The 26,851-nt window shown below is 47.4% G+C and overlaps 1 protein-coding gene and 1 long non-coding RNA gene across 2 annotated transcripts; one reads left to right on the forward strand and one right to left on the reverse strand.

Moving 5' to 3' along the window:
- Positions 1–342: 342 nt before the first annotated feature.
- LOC121324791 (glycylpeptide N-tetradecanoyltransferase 1-like) lies at positions 343–18,953 on the reverse strand. Its single transcript, XM_041266971.1, has 12 exons — positions 18,752–18,953; positions 15,834–15,924; positions 15,418–15,562; positions 14,345–14,463; positions 13,892–13,983; positions 13,493–13,609; positions 7,338–7,508; positions 6,711–6,819; positions 6,077–6,247; positions 5,285–5,452; positions 4,572–4,709; positions 343–4,074 (listed from the first exon to the last, which is right to left on the reverse strand). The coding sequence occupies exons 1-12, from the start codon at positions 18,859–18,861 to the stop codon at positions 4,054–4,056; spliced, it is 1,452 nt and encodes a 483-aa protein (XP_041122905.1). The 5' UTR covers positions 18,862–18,953; the 3' UTR covers positions 343–4,053.
- Positions 18,926–25,372, forward strand: LOC121324792. The gene is made up of 3 exons (XR_005951280.1): positions 18,926–19,012; positions 22,995–23,241; positions 23,675–25,372. It is a non-coding gene; the product is annotated as an uncharacterized LOC121324792 (long non-coding RNA).
- The last annotated feature ends 1,479 nt before the right edge of the window (positions 25,373–26,851 follow it).

Genomic DNA, 26,851 nt, shown 5'->3' on the forward strand with positions numbered 1-26,851 from the left:
TTGATATACAGCAGACAATTAAAACTGAAGAGCAGCCCCTGAACTCAAGTGAAAGCACTTTAACACAGACTTAGCAAAGAGCAAAGAAAACACAGTATTTGAGTTCTATAATTGCAATTAGAACAATTTACCGTGATTACAAGCACCATAAAACAGGACAGTAAAAACTCTGAGCGAAGTAACACTGTCTCTAGTGGGGAGCTGTGGAACTGCAGGCATTGATACAGGTTTGGTAGGCAAGCAGAGATCTTCCAAGTTATAATTATGTCATCCAGAAGCAACAGCCTGACCCAACAGCGCCTCTGCTGACACAAGCAATTCAATGCAATCAGACAATTCCCGATTGATACAAATAAAATAAACATTTAATAAACAATTAAATTAAATTAAAAAAACTGGGTTCTACAGCTTTAACATGGAAACAGCAACACTATTAGTACAGTAGAACATTTGTCTATAGTGTCTTAATGACGAATATCACCATTTTATTTTTTAAAAAGAGAGAAATGTCTTAATTACATTCCTATATTCATCAGTTAACAACAACATTGTACCATACCGTGCTGTGTAGAAACAAGATACAACTGTTTTATGTGTGGCCCCATGGCTTCTAGGTATAAGATAATATTACGGCAATGAGAAACTGCAGGTACCGTGAAATCTGCGATTCATCCTGAAATGCGGTCTGTAGTAAAATCATGAAAACATTGCACCAGAATCTGACCGCACGATAACTGTACTACAGTTTTGCGAGAAGTGCGCTTGTCAGGTGGATACCCCGCTTCACAAACTCTGCCTGTTAGTGTAAACTACTGTATACACAGCTGAATAATCTTTACACTGCCGTGGAGAAAAGGACACGTGACACTTCATTGTCATTACTTACCTGCCTCACTTTAAGTAAAGCTTCTCTGTTAATGCATTATTTCATCATAAAAGTTATTTTAAATAATGGCATATAGTAACAACACAATAAATGTCTTTTTCTAGATATAATTTGCTTGTGAAAGTTTATTTATAGTTTTAAAATTATGAACGCAACAATCAAGCAATAAGCCCGATTTAAAACGGTTTACCTCTGGCTGTACTTATTGTATTATTCTGTAGTCGCATGTTTTGCTAGTTCATAGGGAAACGCCTAGGCTGTAAGTGTTTCTATTGTTCCGTTTTCAGAAGCTACACGTTCATCCTGTTACACAGCTGCTGAAACAGAACCAGATGAAAACAGAAACAGTGAACAAGCTAACCACAAAAAGCAACATAATACTAACAAAAAATGAATTGAACTCAATCTCTGATAACATTGCTATGTGAATTTAACGCCAGCTATTGCCTAGGTAGAGTGATTAGTTCCAGTGAACATGGCGAGATGGGACCCACTTAGAATATTCACTGCTTGGAAAGGCGGTTACATTCTTTCTGTTTGTTTTACTTTTTTGTTGCCACTATCACTGCCGAAACCAGCACCTCATATTTTACTGACCAGTGCTTGCAGCATGCTAGTAGCCTACAGTCTTTAATGCTAGACATATCCAGTACCTTTTCAATAACTCGCAGTATGCACAATGTGAAGTAAATTGAGTTGTGATTGTGTTCTGAAATTTAAGCGTTCAAATCATTCAAAACCAATGTTTAAGTGTTTTTACTTTCTTGTGAAACATTTCAGTTACCCTGATCCAAGATCACTTATCTGTTCAATATTACAAAATGAAAATTCCCAAAGTACCCAAATATTTCCCACAAAATTCCCAAAACTGCCGATGGAAATGTACTGCTCTCAGAATTCCAGGGAATTTTGCAACCCTAACTGGAAAGCAATACTAAATGTTATAATTGTGTAAACCGTGCCATCAGTACTTCTCCAGCAAAACCTCATTCGACATTGTGTGTTTGTTGTGTGCGAAACCCAAACTCTGCACAAGGTTATAGCGATCAAAACAACTGCACTTTTATTTTGCTGATTTTTTTTTTTTTAAATATGGGGAAAAAGTACCATACCACAATCCAGACAAATGCAAATACTGAACAGCCTGGCTGGAAAAAAAACAAATGACACACAAACACATGAGCCTGGTGTGGAAGGTAGCACGGGCCATCAATTCTAATTTATTTGGGAACCGCAGATGAACGTCGAAATGAACATCGCATTTATTCTCATTTTCTGTGTGCTGTGTGACCTCAGAAATTATAAACCTTTCCTGTGTTCATTATTGCAGTGCTTTCTCATCCACGCACACATTTGTACTAATAAACCCCCCAACTCCTCCCACACTTTTTGTTTCATTGCTTTTCACCAATGTAAAGATGACAAGTTCAAAGCCAGGGCATTTTAAACCTTTCTCGTTTGTAATTGTTAAGAGACAGAACAGTGAAGCGAGGAGCTGCACCGATCACTGAGAAACATGCTGATCCGCGCACGGACCCAGACGACTCTGCAGAGCAGTGAAGCGAGGAGCTGCACCGATCACTGAGAAACATGCTGATCCGCGCACGGACCCCGACGACTCTGCAGAGCAGTGAAGCGAGGAGCTGCACCGATCACTGAGAAACATGCTGATCCGCGCATGGACCCAGACGACTCTGCAGAGCAGTGAAGCGAGGAGCTGCACCGATCACTGAGAAACATGCTGATCCGCGCACGGACCCCGACGACTCTGCAGAGCAGTGAAGCGAGGAGCTGCACCGATCACTGAGAAACATGCTGATCCGCGCACGGACCCAGACGACTCTGCAGAGCAGTGAAGCGAGGAGCTGCACCGATCACTGAGAAACATGCTGATCCGCGCACGGACCCCGACGACTCTGCAGAGCAGTGAAGCGAGGAGCTGCACCGATCACTGAGAAACATGCTGATCCGCGCACGGACCCCGACGACTCTGCAGAGCAGTGAAGCGAGGAGCTGCACCGATCACTGAGAAACATGCTGATCCGCGCACGGACCCCGACGACTCTGCAGAGCAGTGAAGCGAGGAGCTGCACCGATCACTGAGAAACATGCTGATCCGCGCACGGACCCCGACGACTCTGCAGAGCAGTGAAGCGAGGAGCTGCACCGATCACTGAGAAACATGCTGATCCGCGCACGGACCCCGACGACTCTGCAGAGCAGTGAAGCGAGGAGCTGCACCGATCACTGAGAAACATGCTGATCCGCGCACGGACCCAGACGACTCTGCAGAGCAGTGAAGCGAGGAGCTGCAACGATCACTGAGAAACATGCTGATCCGCGCACGGACCCCGACGACTCTGCAGAGCAGTGAAGCGAGGAGCTGCACCGATCACTGAGAAACATGCTGATCCGCGCACGGACCCCGACGACTCTGCAGAGCAGTGAAGCGAGGAGCTGCACCGATCACTGAGAAACATGCTGATCCGCGCACGGACCCCGACGACTCTGCAGAGCAGTGAAGCGAGGAGCTGCAACGATCACTGAGAAACATGCTGATCCGCGCATGGACCCCGACAACTCTGCAGAGCCAGCCACGAAAACGGGTGCCGACATCTCCTGGCTAGGGGTTAGGATTTTTACAGCATTCCCAGTATGAATCTACAAGGGACAGAGAGCATTCCCAGTATGGATCTGCAAGACAGAAAGCATTCCCAGTATGGATCTACAAGACACAGACAGCATTCCCAGTATATGTCTACAAGGGACAGACAGCATTCCCAGTATGAATCTCCAAGGTGAATCAGCAGCTTGTTTCCACCCTGGATTTCAATTAATGTAATATATGTAAATATATTGTTTTGTAATAATGATGTTTTATTGAAAGAACGTGGTTAACTCAAGCGTCTGTACTGTTAACAGTATGATGTCTAGCCTGACAATACAATCAATAAAGTCAGTGTTGTATGGTTTATTTGAATTATATTTGATTTATCTTAATTTTTCTTTCTTTTTTCCCCCCCTTTAAAATAAAGGCCGTTGTCTGCAGCTCCTCACGAGGTGGCGCGTTCCCATGGCAGCGCAGGTCAAAGGTCACACAGACTCCATTCTGTTTCCTGGTGCAGTCGGTGTTGGAGGCGTCGGCTCCCAGCCTTGCTGACAATTGGTCACTGCAACACAAGGCCAACCTGGGAGGGGAGGAAGAGGAGGAGAAACAAGAGTCATCAATAATCAATAATTGAGATTGCATTACATGCAGGCTTGCTCCTTGAAGTTTTTTTTTTTGCTTTTATTTCTTTTCAGGAGTTCATCTTAAGTCAGTATCCACTAGAAATGAAATAATTGACAGCAATGAGAAATATGTATCAAATACGCACAGATTTAGCACACTGCCAGAATATGAGCGGCAGTTTCTGAAGTGGAAAAATTGCTGTCTGTGAGGGATTTCTATATGAAAAAAAACAAAAACAGAAGATCAACACAGCCGCTCGCGATCCTCAAATCGGGCTAATTTACCATTTAAAAAGTGAAACAAAACAGCTGCCTGGGTTTGGGGCGATTGCTGCTTCTCTTAGACTGCAGAGAACAGAGATCTACACAATCCCCAGCAGTTGTTTCTTCACTTGTTTCACTGTGATCCCAATGATCCAGTAAGCGCTTCACGCAGCTCTGCTGCTCCTCTCACCTTCTCCGCACCCATGCTGGGACACTTCCAGTTGTACAGGTAATACTGCAGGTTCCCGTCCCCAATGCCGAACTTCAGCTTCTCCAGGAACGTCTTGTTCTCCATCAGGTCCAGGGCATTGAACACATCGAACCCTTTCTGGAGGAGCAGAGGAGGGTTACACCACATGCTGTGCTCATGGCTGTAACACATGCCATGGCATGAAGAGCACTAACAAGAGAGGCCTTGCACTCTACTGTATTGCACCGTACTGTACTGTATTGCATTATCTTTTTATTTCAAACAGTGCTACTCGCGCACATGGCATCACAAAGCACTGTGCAGAAATGAAAACAAAACCAGGGGAGCTGCATTCAGACACTGCGCAGTTATTACTGGAGCTGCATTCAGACACTGCGCAGTTATTACTGGAGCTGCATTCAGACACTGCGCAGTTATTACTGGAGCTGCATTCAGACACTGCGCAGTTATTACTGGAGCTGCATTCAGACACTGCGCAGTTATTACTGGAGCTGCATTCACACACTGCGCAGTTATTACTGGAGCTGCATTCACACACTGAGCCCAACATCTATTCTTAACATAAGATTCAACATTTCAACCAAGCTCTTAACCAAAAGATACATTTTAAACTTTAAACATCCTTAAACATAGTAATAAATGTAACAAAGAATACTCCCTCCCCCTCCCCCTCCCCCTCCCTCTCGGCTCACCGATTTGGCCAGGACGAGAGCGTCGCTCATGAGCTCTAGCAGCGGGGTGGTGGTGTGCACATTGTAGAAGGAGTAGGCTGCCTTCAGGCTCTTGTGGACAGGGTGGTTCATGATGGTGGAGGGCAGGGTGTAGAAGCTCAGGAAGTCTGTTATGCTGCCCTCAGGGTTCTGCACACAAGAGGTTAACAGGAGGGTGAAAACGAGCAAAGAACAGGAGTGAAGTGGAATATTTCTGACATCTCTCTGTAACATGTGGGTAATGTTTATAAGCTATTACCAAAGCCATCATAAAGAAGACCTCCATCACTAAATATAAAATTACTGCAAGTGCAGTGTAATCCGATTCCACTCCCAGACCGTCTCTCTATACACTGCACGGGTACCAGTTTGCAGCTGGGATCGGGTTGCTGGGACTGTAATGGGATTCAAGCTCACACAGGCTCAGAAGCACCGATTTCTCCGAACCCCAGAGTTTGACTTGGAAACTGCACATTTATGTTAGGGATACAAAACAATCTATTACATAAGGATTAATTCCTTGTGCATGTAAACACAGTGACTGAGCAGCAGTGCACTAAACCGAAGCCTACTTTAGAATTAACACAAAGAAGCAGCTTCATTTCTACAATGCCGACGCCAAAGACATCTCATAGCACACCATACAGAAAAAAAAAAAAAGTACCACCACAAAGTGACATGCAATATGGCTCTCTGCACAAGCACAGCTGCAGCCGTGCATGGATTACACACACACACTGCAGTAAGAGAACGAGCGGGCGGCGCGGGGCTGACCTCCACGACGTACGTGTCGATGATGTTCTCGCGGGGCAGCAGCCAGTGCTCCACCTCATTGGGGCTCATGGCGGGGGTCAGGTGAAACTGCTGCAGGGACCGCTGTAGCAGCCGGTGCACTGCCGGGACATCCTTCCTCTGCATGGGGCGCAGCCCGCTGTTCTTCGGGGCCTGGGGGGGCATGACAACACAAAGCCAACACTCATTAACTCTGCTTGTAAGCGATTAGAAAGTTCAACACGCAAAGTAAAAAAAATAATAATTAAAAAAAACCAGCAGGTTCCTAGTGGAGTATGGGACAGGTAAAAACGGACAATCATCGGTACACTGAGAGCACCACGTAGGCTCTCACACAATTTGAAGAGAAGAAAGCCTGAATGCAAGTGGAGGTCGATCTCAATTTCTGAATTTATTGCTGCCGTATTTCTCTCATTTTCCTCAAGACAACGTAACAACAAAATACATGAAATAAATAAAAACAGCAACTCCTAAACTTGGGGAAAGCATCTTAAAATAAGACAGGGAAAGGCAGGCAGGCACACAGACACACAGAGACAGAGACAGGCACACACACAGAGACAGGCACAGATAGGTAGACAGACAGACAGGCACAGGCACACATACACAGACTGACCTCAGGCAGGCGGTAGAGCTTCATGGTGCGTTGCATTGTCATGTTTCTGCTCAGGTGGGAGAACTTCACCTCAATCAGCTTGCGAGGGTTCAGAGATCTGTGCCAGTACCTGACAGAGAGAGAGAGAGAGAGAGAGAGAGAGAGAGAGAGAGAGAGAGAGAGAGAGAGAGAGAGAGAGAGAGAGAGAGAGAGAGAGAGAGAGAGAGAGAAAGGGTCACTCCACAATCAGGGGAAAAGAGGGGATAGGGGAGCAGAGAGCAGATACAGGAGGGGAGAGGAGAGAGGATATGGGAGGGGAGAAGGGCGAGGAGAGGAGAGAAAGAACCCCCGCATAGTGGAGCCAGTAAAGTCAATACGAGGACTGGGAATCCCAGAGCCAGCACAAGTTACATATACAGAGTATATTAATAATGTATCAGATTGTCTCTTTTTGGTACATATTAATTGTATTATATTACAATATATACCGAGGTTTTGTTAGCAACCCCCATTTTATATGTGCAAGAACACATTCCAGGGTGTTCCAATACGGTCCAACATCTCGTGCTGCACAGCTAGGCCATGGGATACAGGACCGTATCTGAACCACCTGTGCTGTGTTACCGCTGTTTGAAATGGGTTCCGGACCTGCAGGTGCTGACGGGTTTGGGCAACACCACACCGGCGGTGTAGACGGCCTGAAAGATCCCCTGCAGGTTCACCCTTCTGGTGATCTCCCGGATCAGAACCGGTGCCACTCGCTTCGACCGCAGCTTCTTGTGCACGCAGAGAAAGTTAATCTCAACCATCCTCTTCTCTCTGGAGTGCAAAGACAAAGCAGAGCACAGCTGTGAGCACGAGGACAGCACTGCAGCAGAACCACACAGCACACACCAGAAACACGGGAGGAGGATCCATAGTGTGGCCTGAAACCTAGAATGTTAAATAACTGAATGCATGGGTCCTGTATTAAGAAGCATGTCTGCATCACACATCCTCCACTGCCACGGCTGTGAGTGGTCAGTGTGTGATGGAAAAGCTGACCAGTAACATCTACTGCATGTGCATAATACTAGATGGCAATGAACAGCTTAATGAAAGTGGGATTTGAGTAGATGTCATCAGGTAAGTAAATGAGGTGTCAGTATCATGGTGTATATAAGTATAAGTATATAAGTATATCAACACGACTGATTTACAGAATGTGGAATAACTTATTGTGCTCAAGATGCATGTAAAAAATGTATGGTTGACATACAGACACGTACAGACAGACACCTCCATAACATATTAATTAAATGAATGTATCTCACAATTTGATACTCTCAATAACTTCTGGTAAACAACGATACAGCCAAGTTTCATCACAAACCTGTCCTGTGCTAGGGGCTGGTTCGGGTGCAATGTGTTCTGTCCTGTGCTAGGGGCTGGTTCGGGTGCAGTGTGTTCTGTCCTGTGCTAGGGGCTGGTTCGGGTGCAGTGTGTTCTGTCCTGTGCTAGGGGCTGGTTCGGGTGCAGTGTGTTCTGTCCTGTGCTAGGGGCTGGTTCGGGTGCAGTGTGTTCTGTCCTGTGCTAGGGGATGGTTCGGGTGCAGTGTGTTCTGTCCTGTGCAAGGGGTTGGTTCGGGTGCAGTGTGTTAGGGGCTGGTTCGGGTGCAATGTGTTCTGTCCTGTGTTAGGGGCTGGTTCGGGTGCAGTGTGTTAGGGGCTGGTTCGGGTGCAGTGTGTTCTGTCCTGTGTTAGGGGCTGGTTCGGGTGCAGTGTGTTCTGTCCTGTGCTAGGGGCTGGTTCGGGTGCAGTGTGTTCTGTCCTGTGCTAGGGGCTGGTTCGGGTGCAGTTCTGTCCTGTTAGGGGTTGGTTCGGGTGCAGTGTGTTAGGGGCTGGTTCGGGTGCAGTGTGTTCTGTCCTGTGCTAGGGGCTGGTTCGGGTGCAGTGTGTTCTGTCCTGTGCTAGGGGCTGGTTCGGGTGCAGTGTGTTCTGTCCTGGGCTGGTTCGGGTGCAGTGTGTTCTGTCCTGTGCTAGGGGCTGGTTCGGGTGCAGTGTGTTCTGTCCTGTGCTAGGGGCTGGTTCGGGTGCAGTGTGTTCTGTCCTGTGCTAGGGGTTGGTTCGGGTGCAGTGTGTTAGGGGCTGGTTCGGGTGCAATGTGTTCTGTCCTGTGTTAGGGGCTGGTTCGGGTGCAGTGTGTTCTGTCCTGTGTTAGGGGCTGGTTCGGGTGCAGTGTGTTCTGTCCTGTGTTAGGGGCTGGTTCGGGTGCAGTGTGTTCCTGCCTGTGTTAGGGGCTGGTTCGGGTGCAGTGTGTTCTGTCCTGTGTTAGGGGCTGGTTCGGGTGCAGTGTGTTCTGTCCTGTGCTAGGGGCTGGTTCGGGTGCAGGTGCAGTGTGTTAGGGGCTGGTTTGGGTGCAATGTGTTCTGTGTGCTAGGGGCTGGTTCGGGTGCAGTGTGTTCTGTCCTGTGCTAGGGGCTGGTTCGGGTGCAGTGTGTTCTGTCCTGTGCTAGGGGCTGGTTCGGGTGCAGTGTGTTCTGTCCTGTGCTAGGGGCTGGTTCGGGTGCAGTGTGTTCTGTCCTGTGCTAGGGGCTGGTTCGGGTGCAGTGTGTTAGGGGCTGGTTCGGGTGCAGTGTGTTCTGTCCTGTGCTAGGGGCTGGTTCGGGTGCAGTGTGTTCTGTCCTGTGTTAGGGGCTGGTTCGGGTGCAGTGTGTTCTGTCCTGTGCTAGGGGCTGGTTCGGGTGCAGTGTGTTCTGTCCTGTGCTAGGGGCTGGTTCGGGTGCAGTGTGTTCTGTCCTGTGCTAGGGGCTGGTTCGGGTGCAGTGTGTTCTGTCCTGTGCTAGGGGCTGGTTCGGGTGCAGTGTGTTCTGTCCTGTGCTAGGGGCTGGTTCGGGTGCAGTGTGTTCTGTCCTGTGCTAGGGGCTGGTTCGGGTGCAGTGTGTTCTGTCCTGTGTTAGGGGCTGGTTCGGGTGCAGTGTGTTCTGTCCTGTGTTAGGGGCTGGTTCGGGTGCAGTGTGTTCTGTCCTGTGCTAGGGGCTGGTTCGGGTGCAGTGTGTTCTTCCTGTGCAAGGGGCTGGTTCTGCAGTGTGTTAGGGGCTGGTTCGGGTGCAGTGTGTTCTGTCCTGTGTTAGGGGCTGGTTTCGGGTGCAGTGTGTTCTGTCCTGTGCTAGGGGCTGGTTCGGGTGCAGTTGCCTGTGTTAGGGGCTGGTTCGGGTGCAATGTGTTCTGTCCTGTGCTAGGTGGATGGTTCGGGTGCAGTGTGTTCTGTCCTGTGCTAGGGGCTGCTTCGGGTGCAGTGTGTTCTGTCCTGTGTTAGGGGCCGTAAGACCAAAGAAGCCCAACGGCACACAATGAACGGACAAAACGATCCCCGACGAAAGCCCAACGGGGGGGGGGTGTTTTTCACTGTGTGTGTTCTGGTCACCCCCCCCCCCCCACACGATCCCCGGGGACGACAGTCCCCAAACGTTCACACCAAGACAGTACACGATCCCCTACCAAAAAAGCCCAAACGTCTAACACAAGACAAAGGACAAACGTTCCCCAAAACCAAGCCCAACGTCAAACACAATCCCCGACCAAGCCCAAACGTTACGAACAAAAGACCAAAGGACACATCCCCGAAAGAACGAGTAGCCCACGTCAAGACACCAGACAGACAACATTCTGTCCTGTGTTAGGGGCTGGTTCGGGTGCAGTGTGTTCTGTCCTGTGCTAGGGGCTGGTTCGGGTGCAGTGTGTTCTGTCCTGTGCTAGGGGCTGGTTCGGGTGCAGTGTGTTCTGTCCTGTGCTAGGGGCTGGTTCGGGTGCAGTGTGTTCTGTCCTGTGTTAGGGGCTGGTTCGGGTGCAGTGTGTTAGGGGCTGGTTCGGGTGCAGTGTGTTCTGTCCTGTGCTAGGGGCTGGTTCGGGTGCAGTGTGTTCTGTCCTGTGCTAGGGGCTGGTTTCGGGTGCAGTGTGCTAGGGGCTGGTTCGGGTGCAGTGTGTTCTGTCCTGTGCTAGGGGCTGGTTCGGGTGCAGTGTGTTCTGTCCTGTGTTAGGAGCTGGTTCGGGTGCAGTGTGTTAGGGGCTGTTCGGGTGCAGTGTGTTCGGGTCCTGTGCTAGGGGCTGGTTCGGGTGCAGGTGTGTTCTGTCCTGTGCTAGGGGCTGGTTCGGGTGCAGTGTGTGTTAGGGGCTGGTTCGGGCTGGTTCGGGTGCAGTGTGTTCTGTCCTGTGCTAGGGGCTGGTTCGGGTGCAGTGTGTTCTGTCCTGTGCTAGGGGCTGGTTCGGGTGCAGTGTGTTAGGGGCTGTGCTAGGGGTGGTTCGGGTGTTCTGTCCTGTGCTAGGGGCTGGTTCGGGTGCAGTGTGTTCTGTCCTGTGCTAGGGGCTGGTTCGGGTGCAGTGTGTTAGGGGCTGGTTCGGGTGCAATGTGTTCTGTCCTGTGCTAGGGGCTGGTTCGGGTGCAGTGTGTTCTGTCCTGTGCTAGGGGCTGGTTCGGGTGCAGTGTGTTCTGGGGTGCAATGTGTTCTGTCCTGTGCTAGGGGCTGGTTCGGGTGCAATGTGTTCTGTCCTGTGCTAGGGGCTGGTTCGGGTGCAGTGTGTTCTGTCCTGTGCTAGGGGCTGGTTCGGGTGCAGTGTGTTCTGTCCTGTGCTAGGGGCTGGTTCGGGTGCAGTGTGTTCTGTCCTGTGCTAGGGGCTGGTTCGGGTGCAGTGTGTAGGGGCTGGTTTGGGTGCAGTGTGGGGGCTGGTTCGGGTCGGGTGTGTTCTGTCCTGTGCTAGGGGCTGGTTCGGGTCGGGTGCAGTGTGTCCTGTGCTAGGGGCTGGTTCGGGTGCAGTGTGTTCTGTCCTGTGCTAGGGGCTGGTTCGGGTGCAGTGTGTTCTGTCCTGTCCTAGGGGCTGGTTCGGGTGCAGTGTGCTAGGGGCTGGTTCGGGTGCAATGTGTTCTGTCCTGTGCTAGGGGCTGGTTCGGGTGCAGTGTGTGTTCTGTCCTGTGTTAGGGGCTGGTTCGGGTGCAGTGTGTTCTGTCCTGTGCTAGGGGCTGGTTCGGGTGCAGTGTGTTAGGGGCTGGTTCGGGTGCAGTGTGTTCTGTCCTGTGCTAGGGGCTGGTTCGGGTGCAGTGTGTTAGGGGCTGGTTCGGGTGCAGTGTGTTCTGTCCTGTGTTAGGGGCTGGTTCGGGTGCAGTGTGTTCTCCTGTCCTGTGGTTCGGGTGCTGTGTTCGGGTGCCTGTGTTAGGGGCTGGTTCGGGTGCAGTGTGTTCCTGTGTGTTAGGGGCTGGTTCGGGTGCAGTGTGTTCTGTCCTGTGTTAGGGGCTGGTTCGGGTGCAGTGTGTTCCTGCCTGTGTTAGGGGCTGGTTCGGGTGCAGTGTGTTCCTGCCTGTGTTAGGGGCTGGTTCGGGTGCAGTGTGTTCTGTCCTGTGTTAGGGGCTGGTTCGGGTGCAGTGTGTTCCTGTCCTGTATTAGGGGCTGGTTCGGGTGCAGTGTGTTAGGGGCTGGTTCGGGTGCAGTGTGTTCTGTCCTGTGTTAGGGGCTGGTTCGGGTGCAGTGTGTTCCTGCCTGTTAGGGGCTGGTTCGGGTGCAGTGTGTTCTGTCCTGTGTTAGGGGCTGGTTCGGGTGCAGTGTGTTCTGCCTGTGTTAGGGGCTGGTTCGGGTGCAGTGTGTTCTGTCCTGTGCTAGGGGCTGGTTCGGGTGCAGTGTGTTAGGGGCTGGTTCGGGTGCTGGTGTGTGTGTCTGTCCTGTGCTAGGGGCTGGTTCGGGTGCAGTGTGTTCTGTGCCTGTGTTAGGGGCTGGTTCGGGTGCAGTGTGTTCTGTCCTGTGCTAGGGGCTGGTTCGGGTGCAGTGTGCTAGGGGCTGGTTCGGGTGCCTGTGTTAGGGGCTGGTTTGGGTGCAGTGTGTTCTGTCCTGTGCTAGGGGCTGGTTCGGGTGCAGTGTGTTAGGGGCTGGTTCGGGTGCAGTGTGTTAGGGGCTGGTTCGGGTGCAGTGTGTTCTGTCCTGTGCTAGGGGCTGGTTCGGGTGCAGTGTGTTCTGTCCTGTGCTAGGGGCTGGTTCGGGTGCAGTGTGTTCTGTCCTGTGCTAGGGGCTGGTTCGGGTGCAGTGTGTTCTGTCCTGTGCTAGGGGCTGGTTCGGGTGCAGTGTGTGTGCTAGGGGCTGGTTCGGGTGCAGTGTGTTCTGTCCTGTGCTAGGGGCTGGTTCGGGTGCAGTGTGTTCTGGTTCGGGTGCTGTGTTAGGGGCTGGTTCGGGTGCAGTGTGTTAGGGGCTGGTTAGGGGCTGGTTCGGGTGCAGTGTGTTAGGGGCTGGTTCGGGTGCAGTGTGTTCTGTCCTGTGCTAGGGGCTGGTTCGGGTGCAGTGTGTTCTGTCCTGTGCTAGGGGCTGGTTCGGGTGCAGTGTGTTAGGGGCTGGTTCGGGTGCAGTGTGTTCTGTCCTGTGCTAGGGGCTGGTTCGGGTGCAGTGTGTTCTGTCCTGTGCTAGGGGCTGGTTTGGGTGCAGTGTGTTCTGTCCTGTGCTAGGGGCTGGTTCGGGTGCAGTGTGCTAGGGGCTGGTTTGGGGGCTGTCCTGTGCTGTGTTCTGTCCTGTGCTAGGGGCTGGTTCGGGTGCAGTGTGTTAGGGGCTGGTTCGGGTGCAGTGTGTTCTCTCCTGTGCTAGGGGCTGGTTCGGGTGCAGTGTGTTCTGTCCTGTGCGAGGGGCTGGTTCGGGTGCAGTGTGTTCTGTCCTGTGTTAGGAGCTGGTTCGGGTGCAGTGTGTTAGGGGCTGGTTCGGGTGCAGTGTGTTCTCTCCTGTGCGAGGGGCTGGTTCGGGTGCAGTGTGTTCGGGGCTGGTTCGGGTGCAGTGTGTTCCTGCCTGTGTTACTCACGTGTCATAGATGCGAATGTCAGCAGGGATGGCGCTGATGAAGCCCACCAGCTTGCTGTTGGATAGGACTCGCACTCCGCAGTGCCACTGGGGCAGCCAGCCAGGGGGGCGCAAAGCCCTGCGAGGGACAGAGTGAGTTACTGAGGACCCCAACCACCCTCACCCACACCCACACCCCTACAGTTCTCCCCCTAACGCTCCATCAGCCCCAGCTCCGTGTATCTGTGAATAAGCCAGCATGTGTACAGCAGCTAATTGTTTATGCAGAAGACTGGGAAGAAATACGGATGCAAAATAAATGCACTGGCCTGCTACACTCACTGCCATAGAAACACGTTTGGGCAAAACTGTAAACATTTAAACTATTAAAATCTCTGATACAGAATAAACTTTTACTCACCACAGCAGAAACTCGGGAGAGTAATCAAATCTGAACATGTTGTCATCGTCCTCCACGTAGTTCTCGTTGAGCAGAGTGTAGAGCTCCTTCAGCTGTGGGGAAGCAGAGACAGTTCAAAACTGGAGCGGGACAGGGGCAGGACTGGACTGGAGAGACACACACACACAGAGCTAGCGGGGCAGGCACCAACAAGAAATTCTATGCACTGCGGTAGTACATATTAGGGCCGTCATAGTCTTTTAATACACACCGAGTCACTGTTTGTTAAAACACCATGTTAAAAAAACCACATGGTGTTGTGATTTTAAATCCTACGTATCTATCCATCTACACATCCCCATTACCGGTGCTATGCTAAGTTTTAAGAACTGCAAAGCACAGCTTCAAAAGCCAACAGTAGCCCTGCCATGGCTCTCCCTGCTATGTACTGTGAGTCTGACTGCCACCCCTCACCACGGCTGCGTTGCCCAGGTCCAGCGCGTCCCAGACGAAGCCCTGAGGCAGGGTGTACGGCTCTGTCCGGATGCTGTCCTTATCAGGCTCGATGGGACCATGAGACACCACCACCTCCCCTGAAACACAGAGAGAAAACAAGCAGCCCCGGTTAGAAAGAGAGACACACAGAGCTTTAAACACTCAGTCACAAGCAGCCCAGGATAGAGAGAGACTCGCAGCTTTAAACACGACAAGACACAGCACACAGGCATGAAACAAACTGCAACACATATGAACAACATGTTTCAACAAGGTGTCAGTGACCATGTTGCTTTCCATGTTATAACAGGATATTTCATCCAGAACCTTAAAAACACTATAGTGCTAATTTTAGGAACATTACAAGAAACCAAAGAGATAAAATGATTCGACTAGAAGTTTTCAAAAGATACTGAAAACCTGTTATTGAATTTATTTAAGTATTTCTATTAGTATTAGAAGATATGAAATTGGCAAGGTGTTCTCCCATAAGTCCCATTGCAGAGCAGTTTGATCCATTCCAGGTTTTACTGAAATTAAGATACACACCTGAGCTTGCTATTAATCAGCCTGCAGTGCAATGGGATATTGATACAACACTGTTGTATATCACAGATACAGCCACCAGTGGTCCGTTTTTAACTTGATCATGACAGAAAGAAAGAGTCATTGAAAAAGGGGCGGATTTACCTTTCAGAGTGAAACGAGTGAACAAACAGCTGCTTGGATTTGTAATGATCGCTGCTTTTATTTGACTCCGAGGAGAACAGCGAGCCATGCAACTCCAAACGGTTCTGTTCACTTATTTCACCCTAAACGATATATTAGCCAAATCAACACCAATCAGCCTCACCTGGTTGCAAACAGAGAACATGCTTGTTTGAACATTGAGGGACAGCTAACTTAAATCACTGCGGACAGGATACACATTGCAAACAATCCTCACAGAATACACCTCCTTTACAAACTGCTACATTTCAAACATAACGGAGAGGACTATGTGGAAGACAGTAGGTTTGTGTGGCTGAGGCGTGGAAGGCAGCTCCCCTCACCTAGCTTGGGGACCGGCTGCGTGTCCCAGAACTGGTAGCTCCGGCGGCTGGCCTCCTCCATGGTCTTGGCAGGCCCCTGCCCCACGGAGAACAGCTCGATGGCCTTCTGGATCTCCTGCAGCTTCTCAGCAGGGAGTGAGTTCACCTGCACACACAAGAGCAAGAACATGGTCCACTCGAGCTGGGAACACACTGCAAGTCCAGTTATCAGTCCGAGGCTTTCATTTCAAATTCCTACACAACAGGCTCCCCACCCTCTCCATCCCCCTCAACTGCCCCACATCACCCCTCCCTCCCTAGCTTAAAAATCCCCACCCCACCCCCCTCCCCAATTATAGGGGTGGTGTGTGGGGAGGGATGCAATTTTAAGGGGGTTTGGTGGGTGGGGTGGGGGAGGGATGGAACTGTCCGAGGACAGGGCCGAGGAACGGAGGTGCTTTATCCTTTTTCCTCTTCTGTTTTTTCTTCTTCTTCTTCGCTCCGCTGTCATCCCCTGGGCTCTTATCCCTGCACAGAGAGGAAGGAGTTCAATGCTGGGTCAGCACCAGTCTTGCAACAACAAAACAGATGAGAGAGAGAGAGAGAGAGAGAGAGAGAGAGAGAGAGAGAGAGAGAGAGAGAGAGAGAGAGAGAGAGAAAATGGTCATCACAAACAAAAGAAGTGTGGAGCGCGGCTGTCTGGATTGGGGCGGAGCGCGGCTGTCTGGATTGGGGCGGAGCGCGGCTGTCTGGATTGGGGCGGAGCGCGGCTGTCTGGATTGGGGCGGAGCGCGGCTGTCTGGATTGGGGCGGAGCGCGGCTGTCTGGATTGGGGCGGAGCGCGGCTGTCTGGATTGGGGCGGAGCGCGGCTGTCTGGATTGGGGCGGAGCGCGGCTGTCTGGGGTTCCCCAGTGGGATTAGGTAGGTCAGGAAGCAAGGCAGTTTAGAGTTACTGGAAAAGGACAAAAGCACAATGCCACACAATACACATGCATTACACTACTGCAGCCAGCCAATTACCAGAATAAACTAGACGAGAGCAGCGCACACACACAGCCTCCAGCGGAGGGGGGTACCTAGCTAGCAGCTGAGAGATCATCTGAAAACTGTAATTCAAGTTTGTTTAAAATTACACATCACTAAATGTATCTGATGTACAGTATACTGTTATAGATTAATTCATTAAAATTGATAATTGATTGCCACAGCTTTCTATTTTGCCTCAGACATTCATTGATTGATTAAATAAATAGTGAATTAGCCTTACACTGTACACAAACAGACTGTGATTGAAAAGCAGTCAGTCCCTGTTAAACATATTACTCCTCCACTACAGCTGCATGAACCAACATGAAGCAGTTCTGTAACCCAGATATTAGATATTTTATATTCTAGAATAAACGTGTTATTTAATATAAAATCACACCACATGCTGCAAATGAGATGCAGTCGTCTCCCAGAAAGGTGCTTCAATAGATAACAAGAGTGTCTCCAGTCCCGTGGTGAAATCAATCTACACCAAAGTGCTTTCCCCGACTCAGAACAGTCTGAGAACCACTGATCCACGATCCAGGACCTTGGCAATCTACATACCAAGGATATAAATCACTCTGAGAACGTGTACATGATTCACAGCATTCACACTACTACAGTGAAGCCCCCCCCCCACCCCGCCCCCATCAGCAGCTCCTGGGCTTGCCTGTCTCACGTGGAGCAGGAAGGAGAAGGTAATCCTGACTTGACTGGGAGACGCGGGCACCGTGTGGTGTAAGAGGCTGCTACTGAGAGGGCTCTTAAGGCTTGGTCACACGTACGACATCTGTTCACGACAACAAGGGGGCGACAGATGTTGCCGGCTTGTCACCTCGTGTACACCCTGGCAACACCCCGGCGACACGTACCCCCCTAGGACGAAGTTCTATTTTTCAGGTAACACAGGGGCAACATTTTCAATACCAGCCAATCAAATCTGGCAGTAGTGTCACATGAGGATAAGGTTCGATCATAACGTTTGACAGATAGATATGCAATACAGTGTATGTGGGTAAGCGAATGTTAACGTCCACGATTACAATAACATATTTAATCTATGAATACAATTCTACAATACAGGTGTAGCGTATTTTTTTAAAGTACGTTTAATTTGAAATTAATTTGCCATCTATGCAGCTATGAAGAATAATTGGTGCCAAAATTTTAAAAATGAATACATACATATATGTAATTTATTTCGTTTTGTATTTATTTATTCCGTTATTGATTTATTTCGTTCGTTATAATGTAATTAGTACATTATTACATCATAGTCTTCCTCCGCTGCATGTTTGCGTGTCATGACAAAAACGTGCATTATGATTGGTCTGCATTACGTTGTTGCCCGCAGGCTTGTCTCCCGTGTGACCGCCTCAAACTGCAAGGCAACTGATGTGTTCCTCTTGTTGCCGTACTCTACAGCTGCCTGTGTAACCCGGTCTGTTTTGATACATGCCCAGATTACTCGAATAGCCTCGGTTTAGTTATACTTCACATCACCGCAACAGCCGGCGACTGATCAGTACTACAGAATGGAATGTTTTAATGCACGCGTATGAAATGACAGTCCTAAATGTATGTTTGCAGCTCTGTGTGTGTGTGTGTGTGTGTGTGTGTGTGTGTGTATACACTGTCAGAACAAACAGAAATAAAACAGCACTCAATGCACTTGTACGGACTGTGTTACCTTATCAAAATGAAATGCACTTCCCGAATACTAGCTTTATTTCCACATTAATAATAACACAATAATATTTCGATTGCAATATAAACTGGCTTTTTAGTTTCCCGCGGTGTAACTGTAAGTAAGCGCTCACCGGCGATCGTTTTAAACCCTAAGGGAACGCTACAATGACTGAATTAGCAGGCGGTGTGTATGGAAATGACTTCATTCCACTACTCCTCTATCCTTGACCTCTCGCTCCGGTGAGTTACGCATGATATTGTCCCCACAGCTATACTGTTAATGTGCTCGTATGACAGCTCCCATCACACATTAATTTGAACCCGGGTGTACCGCGGGCTCTCCGGGTTACTCACTGGGAACCATTCGAGTCCCTGCGATCTTCACTCGGCGAAAAACTCGACCCTCCAAGCCCCGCCCCCACGCTCGGATTGATTTAGGACATACACCACTTAGCTTCAAGTAAACCCACTCAATCAAAGCGGCCCTCCAATCGAAGCAGCGGACAGGGGCGGGGCCGATCGAAATGAGGTCGCTTCCACCTCGCTGGTGTGCCGAGGGGCAGGTATACACCGCCACATCAAACCGGCTCCCAAGCCCGTTTCTACACAGGGAAGCGCGGCGCCTCCATTCCTCACCCGTCGTCGAAGAGGTGCTCGTCATTCTCACAGTCGCTGCAGTGCCCGTGGTCATCTTCCGCCTCCTCTTCTGTCTTCGGCTTCACTGCTGTCTCACCCTCGTCCGCCATCTTTAAACAGGAACTGGGGAACGCGCCGGCCCGCAGTGCCTGCTGTTGCTATTGGTTGGAGGGAGCGTAGCCCGCTGGGAGTTGTAGTTCCCACTGAACACAGAAACAGCAGTGCCTTTGCGACGGCTTGTGGGAAATGGAGTCAGCGGAGGTAAAGATATCTATTTAACAAGATACTCGGCTCTGCTGATTTTCAATTGCGAATCCCGTTTCACTGCGCGCAAAGCATTATAGATTATATGCTATATAGAGAGAGCTCGACGGAATTGTTTTCTATGGAGAGTCAATGGAGGCCTTAGAAATGTTGCTGGTTTTCGCCGTGTTAAAAAATGCATCACAATTTTGAAGTAGATACTTTATATTTGCACACATTAATTTAGTAATGTGCAATACGTGCAAAAAAGGGAATGTGCATCTGTACATTTATTATAAAATGTGAACAGACACAAAAATATGATACAGCTTTTACATTTCCCGTTACCCGCTTCTGAAAGCTGTCAGTAGATATTATCATTGATGTGTGCGGTCAGCCGTAACTATTTACTGCGCATTGTCACGTCTGCTGCGTCTCGCAGATTTTCATGTACTCTTTTTATTCGGTCTTATTTATTTTCTATTTACTCTGCCCACACTCTTAACTCAGGGGAGACGTTAGGAGGACAGAGATGTTATAAACTCCTAGTGGTTTATGTTCGAGCACTGGACGAGCTGTAAGTAAGTCCATAGAACCTTTATTTAATCGGAAAGAAAGACACTCAAGACTCATTCATTTTAAGTTTTACGAATCAGAGCGATGCTCCTTCGGTTTATTAAAATGCCTTTAATATTTGGAAAAAGATAGGTTGATCAGACCTCCAAATTCCAACACATGCGGTCTACAAGCACCCACTTCTATTTTTCAGTTTCATTCAATATAACACTCTTTTAAAACCAAAACATAGTTTCAAAACCTTATAGCAATGCAACCAATACATGTAAGATATAATAATGTTAGTAATATGCTTACCTCCTATTATAAGGAAAAGTAGCTTGAACAAATAATCAGTCTGGTGGAGATCTGCAAGTGATGGACCACTTCACCCTGTCAAGCAAAGGTCTTGAATGTGGTACCCCTTTGTGAAAAGTGTGAGTTTTTATAGGATTCGTCTCCATAGGAATACATGGAGAATCTTTATCAAGTCCAATTCTTATCTCTTTGGCACACAACAGCCTAAAAATTTAGAGCCTTGTGTCAGCAATTAATAAAAATATAACACCTGGTCTACACATCCAATCATGATCTCACCCGCTCATTTCTCGACCCCTCCTCTATCTAAAAAGCTAGGTGAAACAAAGAAAATAATATTATTTTGAATATATGAGTGTTGTTTGAAATATATACAACACTGTAGTGTTATGTTGAGTATATACGTGTTGTTTAAAGTATATACAACACTAATGTTATTGTTGAATATATAAGTGTTGTTTGAGATATATACAACACTAGTTATGATTAGTTATGATTATATGTATTAATGTCTAATAATATATTCCCTCATGCCATTCTATTCTTCAAATTAGTTTTCCTTCTCTCTTTACAGGCGTGTGCTTAACAGATATTATAGGGAACTTCCATCTTATGTTTTTCCCAATATAGAGTTTCTCCATGGATAATCTATTTGTTTTTTATTTAAGTGTAAGATTGTAATGTCTCTGTCCTATGAGTTTCCTAACAGCATGAATTCAGCTGAACTGCGGACGACCTCCTATTTTTTTCAGCTGCACAAAAACCAGCTAAAACCAGTTTTCTAGCTGTGCGCTTAGCTTTCCAATTTCCAGCGATAATCAAGGTTTTTTCCAATTTTTCTATGGCGAGAAGACACTCTAACCTTGACGCTGTTAGATAAGAGAACTCCGCTCTTCATGCCAACTATCCCTTTACTTTCTGGCACGACTTCAAGACAGGCTCACAGCAAGTTATAAAGTTTTTACTTTCTTAAAACCCATCCTATTCTTTTTCTTAAAATTACTTTTTAAGCTTCTTATTTTATTTTTCAAACAATATCCCTTTATGTTGCTTCATCTTTTAATTCAGAGTCAAACTAGACAGTTTACTCCCTATAGAACATGATTATTAACTATTTTAAATGCGAACCTATCTTGACGAGAAACAATTTAATGTATATTATTATAACAGGCAGTGTTAAGCATATGGTCTTACACGCACAAATAGTTTATAGTAAAAAGCAAGCATATTAAACCTTATTTCAACATTTAACAACATTTTCTTAGCCTAAAAAGGGTGCTGCAGAAACTTAGCATTCAATTCTGGGAATCAAGCCCATCTTGATAAGAAACTGCCTAAAAACTGGCCACTTGTATCAAACTATACCAGCTTCTACTGCATGATTTTATATAAAGAAAATACATAAGTTTCACAATTAAGAATTAAAACAGCATTACGCGTTACTTTTGATTACACACTTACACAATTTTCCAAACTAAAGATTATACAAACAGTACAAAGGATTATAACACATATTATTGCATTAATACATTTCATTTTAAATAGGCACAAAGTCAAGGGTTTCAGCTCGCTCCCAGCAGGACTCCACTTCGGTCTCAGGTTCCACTCGGGTAGGCTCAGTGAACACGATAATAGGCTCTCGAATCCATCGTCTCGCATCACAGGTGTGAGTCGCCATGGCCTTTACTTCGTACCTACAAGACACTTGTACACGCTTAGTAGGGACACCTTCCTCACATTCTAATTTTCCCAGATGCGCCCATTTTACTAAGTGACCCTTTCACAACTCATGCATTCAATCCTCTTAATATCTTTTTGGGTTTACATTTAAATGAAAGAAAAAAACACCTACAGAATCATTGCATTCAAACAAGATTCTACAGTGTTTAGCCAAATGACTGCATGCCGGACAAAGTCTGAGCCCAGTCACTGACAACTTGCTTTGGCACATATTACATGCACAATTAACAAGAGGATTATGTTTTAATTTATGTGTCAGGGTTACTGCTGCACCATGTACAATAGTTCTGGATCTGTACACATTGTTACTATACACTTCTTTCTGCTCACATGGAGACACTTTAGAAGGGATGCCATTCATCCAGAATACAGTAGGGGGCCAAAACTCACTGTTTTTCATATCAGCAGGCACCTAACCTGTAGTTTGTTTATCATCATTAGTGGGCAAACTCAATACAACTGAATCTGAATCAGTTGATGAACCATGAGCTTTAGCTACTGAGATTCTCCATACAAAAGGATTCAATGTTTTACTAACCAGCCTAGCTGATTCAGCGTTATTTGCGACAGCATGTTCTGCACAACAGGACAGAGCTCAGAAAATATAATTTTTCATAATAATTGCATATTGTCAAAATTTGCTTATGTTGCCGTTTTCTTCAAAAGGCCTTGGGCAAGTGAAATCTACTTCAAAAGTCTGATGCATTTTTTTAACATGGCGAAAACCAGCAACATTTCATACGCCTGCATTGACTCTCCATAGAAAACAATTCTGTCGAGCTCTATACCACAATGCTTTGAACTAAAGGCAGAGTCGAGTAGAGTGTTAATAGGATGGATGTTTTCACGGACAGCTGGCCTTACAAAGGTGCCACCAAATGTTCCTGTCACAACACTGCACTCTGATTGGGTGCAATGTCATTGTTAATAAAACAGTGAATAATCTTCTCCCAACACCGAAACCCTAGACCTGAGATCACTGTGCTATACTGCAGCCATTACGCATCTAAAATAGTTCATGTTCACCACCAGTAGTTCACCATTGAGCAAGCCGGAAAGGAAAGAAAATCACAGGCCTTATTTGCTCTGTACAGCAAGATGGAGCAAGGCATGATCCACAGACAATAAACAGCTTCACTCACTTCGCTTGAAAGTCAAAGCAATTTAAAGCAATTATATATATATATATATATATATATATATATATATATATATATATATATATATATATATATATATATATATATATTATATTATCTAATTTTCTGTCTTCTACTCTACAACATTGGTCTGTTTAATAAAACTTGTGTTTTAAACATCTCAACTTCTGTCTTTTAATTAATTTGCTGATTTTTATCTAAATCTTTTTTTTTTTCTTTTGGTGAAGGTAGCAGTGACTGATTTCCCAACCCCCCTGACTGTTGACTTTGCTACCATTGCTGTGCAGTGAGCATGAACGTACTGTACCTCTCCACAGCAGACCACTTCCCTGTCAGCTCCTCACATCTGTGGTGCATTGATGGGATTCATCTGAGTGATGACCTGGGTGTGCCTCTCCTTCCCCAGCTGATTTGGTGTGCAGCTTACTACAGCAACAGGAATCCTAAGCAGGAGAGCAGACAGTTTGAGAGCAGGTACAGTGACATCGGAGGAGGAAGAGCTGAGAGCATGTACAGTGACTGGGGAGGGGGAAGAGCTGAGAGCAGGTACAGTGACAGGAGGAGGAAGGGCTGAGAGCAGGTACAGTGACAGGAGGAGGAAGAGCTGAGAGCAGGTACAGTGACAGGAGGAGGAAGGGTTGAGAGCATGTACAGTGACTGAGGAGGGGGAAGTGCTGAGAGCAGGGAGTGACTGGGAGGATGTACAATTAAAAAATGTTAAATGTTGAAACTTATCTTGACTCATTGTGTAACATTATAAAAGGTGGTGTATTTTCTGCAGTGACGTACCAGTGATACAACCCATATTATTTCCTAATCTGTTTGCATCTCTATATTACAATGCAATGCAATTCTTCAATAAGTCTTGATTTGTTTAATTTGTTGTTTGTTTTTCAATGTTACAAAGAAAAAAAGGCTCATTTAAACCAACTGTCAGAAAAACAAGAACTATGAAGTGAGCTTTGAAGATATGATCTGTAGCTGGGTTATACGTCCAGCTTGTAGACATTCGCAGGACACTTGAGGAGGAGAGGGGAAGAGGGAAGAAGAGACATCACCGTGCCGCTTTCAGTTCATACCATGACGTATTCTCCATATCTCCTGCTTCAAAAACATCATACCTGAGGCACCTCTCCGAATTCCGTTCAGCTGCAAAGTCCATTCAAAACAGTGACGTCACAACCCACAGTGCCACTGACCAGGATTCTCTCGATCAGTCTTTTACCATTGCTTTATGAAATTAACAATGGACTAAATGAATAAATGTTGGTGATGATTAGAAAATAAATCTAGCTGCATTTGATCTATAATAAGCCGTGTGCAATAGATTTACAGGACTGGGAGTGTGTGGGTTATACTGGCACCCCATAAACTCCCCGGCCCGCTCACATCTACTCCTGCTGATAACCCTACAATCACATATTTGAGATGACCGGTACAGATTTGTTCCAGCGCATCTGGTCTCTCCTGTGCATGGAACACACTGCGCGGGACATTTGTAACCCTTCACAAAGCTGCTTGTTTCATTGCGTAGATGCAGAGCACACTTACCTGGCTGGAGCCTCCGGCGCAGGGCTCAGGGATATCACGGCCATCAAGAAGGAGACACGGTGCAAACAGGTCTGTCTGGACTGGGGGGAGAAATGCTGACTGGATTTGGTTTGCAAAACCCTGGTAATAAATCATAAAAAGACATGAAGAGAAGCCAAGTCTTAAGTAAGCTGAAACACCAGGAAAAAAACGATCAGATTCTGTCCTGCTCTAGTAGGGCTCTGTGAAGGGGAAAGGCCTGATGGGGAGCACAGTCAATCACACCTCTCTCACTGTACCTGGTGTCACTCAGGCAGGTATCAACAATAATGAACAGACCCGTCCCCCTGGTCCTCACCACAGGAGAGCTGCAGCCACACTCTCAAACCCCTCCCCCAGGTCCTCACCACAGGAGAGCTGCAGCCACACTCCCAAACCCCCTCCCCGAGGTCCTCACCACAGGAGAGCTGCAGCCACACTCCCAAACCCCCCATTGCTTCTGTATCAGAACCGGCTGACTTCCACCCCCCACACCCCGTGTTCCATATCATGCCGATGTTCAGCCCCAGGCTCTGAGACAGGTTGACTGCCATGGGGCCCACGTTCCCATAGTGCAGACAGAGAGACAGTACTTATAAAGGATAACATGAGCACAGTGTCACAGGAGACACAAGCAGGACGTGCCCAAGATCTCTAATGTGGCTTTTTATTTCCCACCAGGTTGTAGCTCCATCGCATTCTGCCAATTCCTTTACAAATGAATCAGCTCGGTTGTTGAAATGTGGATGCAATGTGATGTGTGAAAGTCCTCAAGCACTCCCCAGCTAGAACCACAAAGAGCAGCTTGTGTTTCTAATACAGTGGCAATTGATGACAGAGCTGGTGCTCTGAGTAAGGGTAACTGAAGACTGGTTTCAACAACCCACCCCCAAATCGCATTCACCTCGTTGACCCCCCCCCCCCCTCTAAATCCTCTACTTAATTTGCTTTTTCAAATATTTCTTATAAAAAGCAGCACACCGTTTTAATTCGTACAGCGGAGAGTAAAGCCAATTAACTTCAGTCTCCAATTAATTTCATGAGTCGTATTCTCATTTCTCAAATGCACAAACCCGCTGCATTGAAATAATCCATTCCCAACACAGGAGCCTTGTAGGGAGCTGCCCTGTGACTTTTGTTTGTGCATTGCTTAAGTCCAGCGAGTAGATATTTAATTTGCTTTGAGTTATTGTGCAATGCGTGTGTATATGATGACAGTATGATATTAATGCTTTGTTTTTATTTGTATATTTTAGTTTGTGATGTGCAGCACGAAATAAAACAAACAGTAATTATAAGTGAAATTGTCTATATACTGCAGCTAAGACATGCACAGTTCGACTGTAAAAACTGGGAGCCAACTCCAGATCCGCAATATATCCGAATCCGCAGTATAGCGAGGGCCGGTATAACGAGAGGTGGGTGTATATGCAAGACACGGCAGAAGCATGAAACGCAGGCTCTCTAGATATCCTACACAGCAGAGCACATACCCTAATATAACACATAAACTAAGCATTAATGCGTACAATTAGTGGCACGCCTCTCAGTGCTTTTATTTCGCTAATTATATTGCTATTTCTAATATGCATGAGAATGATGGTGGATAGTGTTGCAATGTCGTCCCCACCCCGCGCTAATAAAAAGCACCCTTCAGAGGGACATTTCAAATCAGCATTATTTGCAGGCAGCCCTTCGGTCCCTTTCCTAAAGCTATTATTAATGTCATCCCGGCTTAAATGAAAGTACCTGTACGATACAAAAATAAAAATCAGCATTACGTTTAGGCATAGGTGCAGATTAGTGGTCCGCGAAAACCAGAGTTTCCCTATCCAATTATGAAACTGCATAGGAATTATTATTATTTTTTTTTTTTTAAATAATCAAATTCAAGTAAACTTGTCACTTTAGAAGATTTTATTTATTGATTTTTTAATACAGTGGTGTTCTCGAGCAGATCAGAAGCCGAGCTCAATCGCCTGCTCCTTATTCTCCATCCATGCACTCTTCCATAAAGTAACACGGAAACAAGGACCGCTCTGGTGTGGACCAACCAGAGCTGGACACTGCGGACCCCACTCAAGCAGGGACGGTGATAAAACACGGACTCGAAGTTATCTTTTTAACTGTTATTTTATTTAGGAACGCTTTATAACACATCTTGTTCGGGTCAGTCTTCGCAGGCTTCGTTTCTGATAATCGTGACGAACGTGTCCACTTTTGGGGAGCACATCGCGCATTCGTTGGGGTACGTCTTCCCGTCACTTCCACACAGAGGCGTAAAATCACGCGGGCATCCCGGGATCTTGAATTTAGTGCAGTCGGGACGGTGCCCCTTTGCGGTCGCGCCCACGATGCAGAGGACACACAGGACAGCCACCACCGCCATCAGAGACCCGCTTCTGCGCCGATCCATCTGATGATCCTCACTTTGGGCTTTTTTTTAAAGTCCAATATTTTTATTTACTATTAAAACCGGACAAGACTTCTCCAGCGTTGATCTTAACGGCCACCA

The sequence above is a fragment of the Polyodon spathula genome, chromosome 12 (assembly GCF_017654505.1).
Source record: "Polyodon spathula isolate WHYD16114869_AA chromosome 12, ASM1765450v1, whole genome shotgun sequence".
NCBI classification, from domain to species: domain Eukaryota; kingdom Metazoa; phylum Chordata; class Actinopteri; order Acipenseriformes; family Polyodontidae; genus Polyodon; species Polyodon spathula.

What these genes read in the sequence shown, in the direction of transcription:
- LOC121324791 (XM_041266971.1), bottom strand. Translation starts at nt 18,861, where the DNA reads ATGGCGGACGAGGGTGAGACAGCAGTGAAGCCGAAGACAGAAGAGGAG. An exon ending in ACCTGGGCAACGCAGCCGTG is followed by an intron (nt 13,984 to 14,344) that starts GTGAGGGGTGGC and finishes GCTTCCCCACAG; the next exon opens with CTGAAGGAGCTCTACACTCT. An exon ending in TCGACACGTACGTCGTGGAG is followed by an intron (nt 5,453 to 6,076) that starts GTCAGCCCCGCG and finishes TCTTGTGTGCAG; the next exon opens with AACCCTGAGGGCAGCATAAC.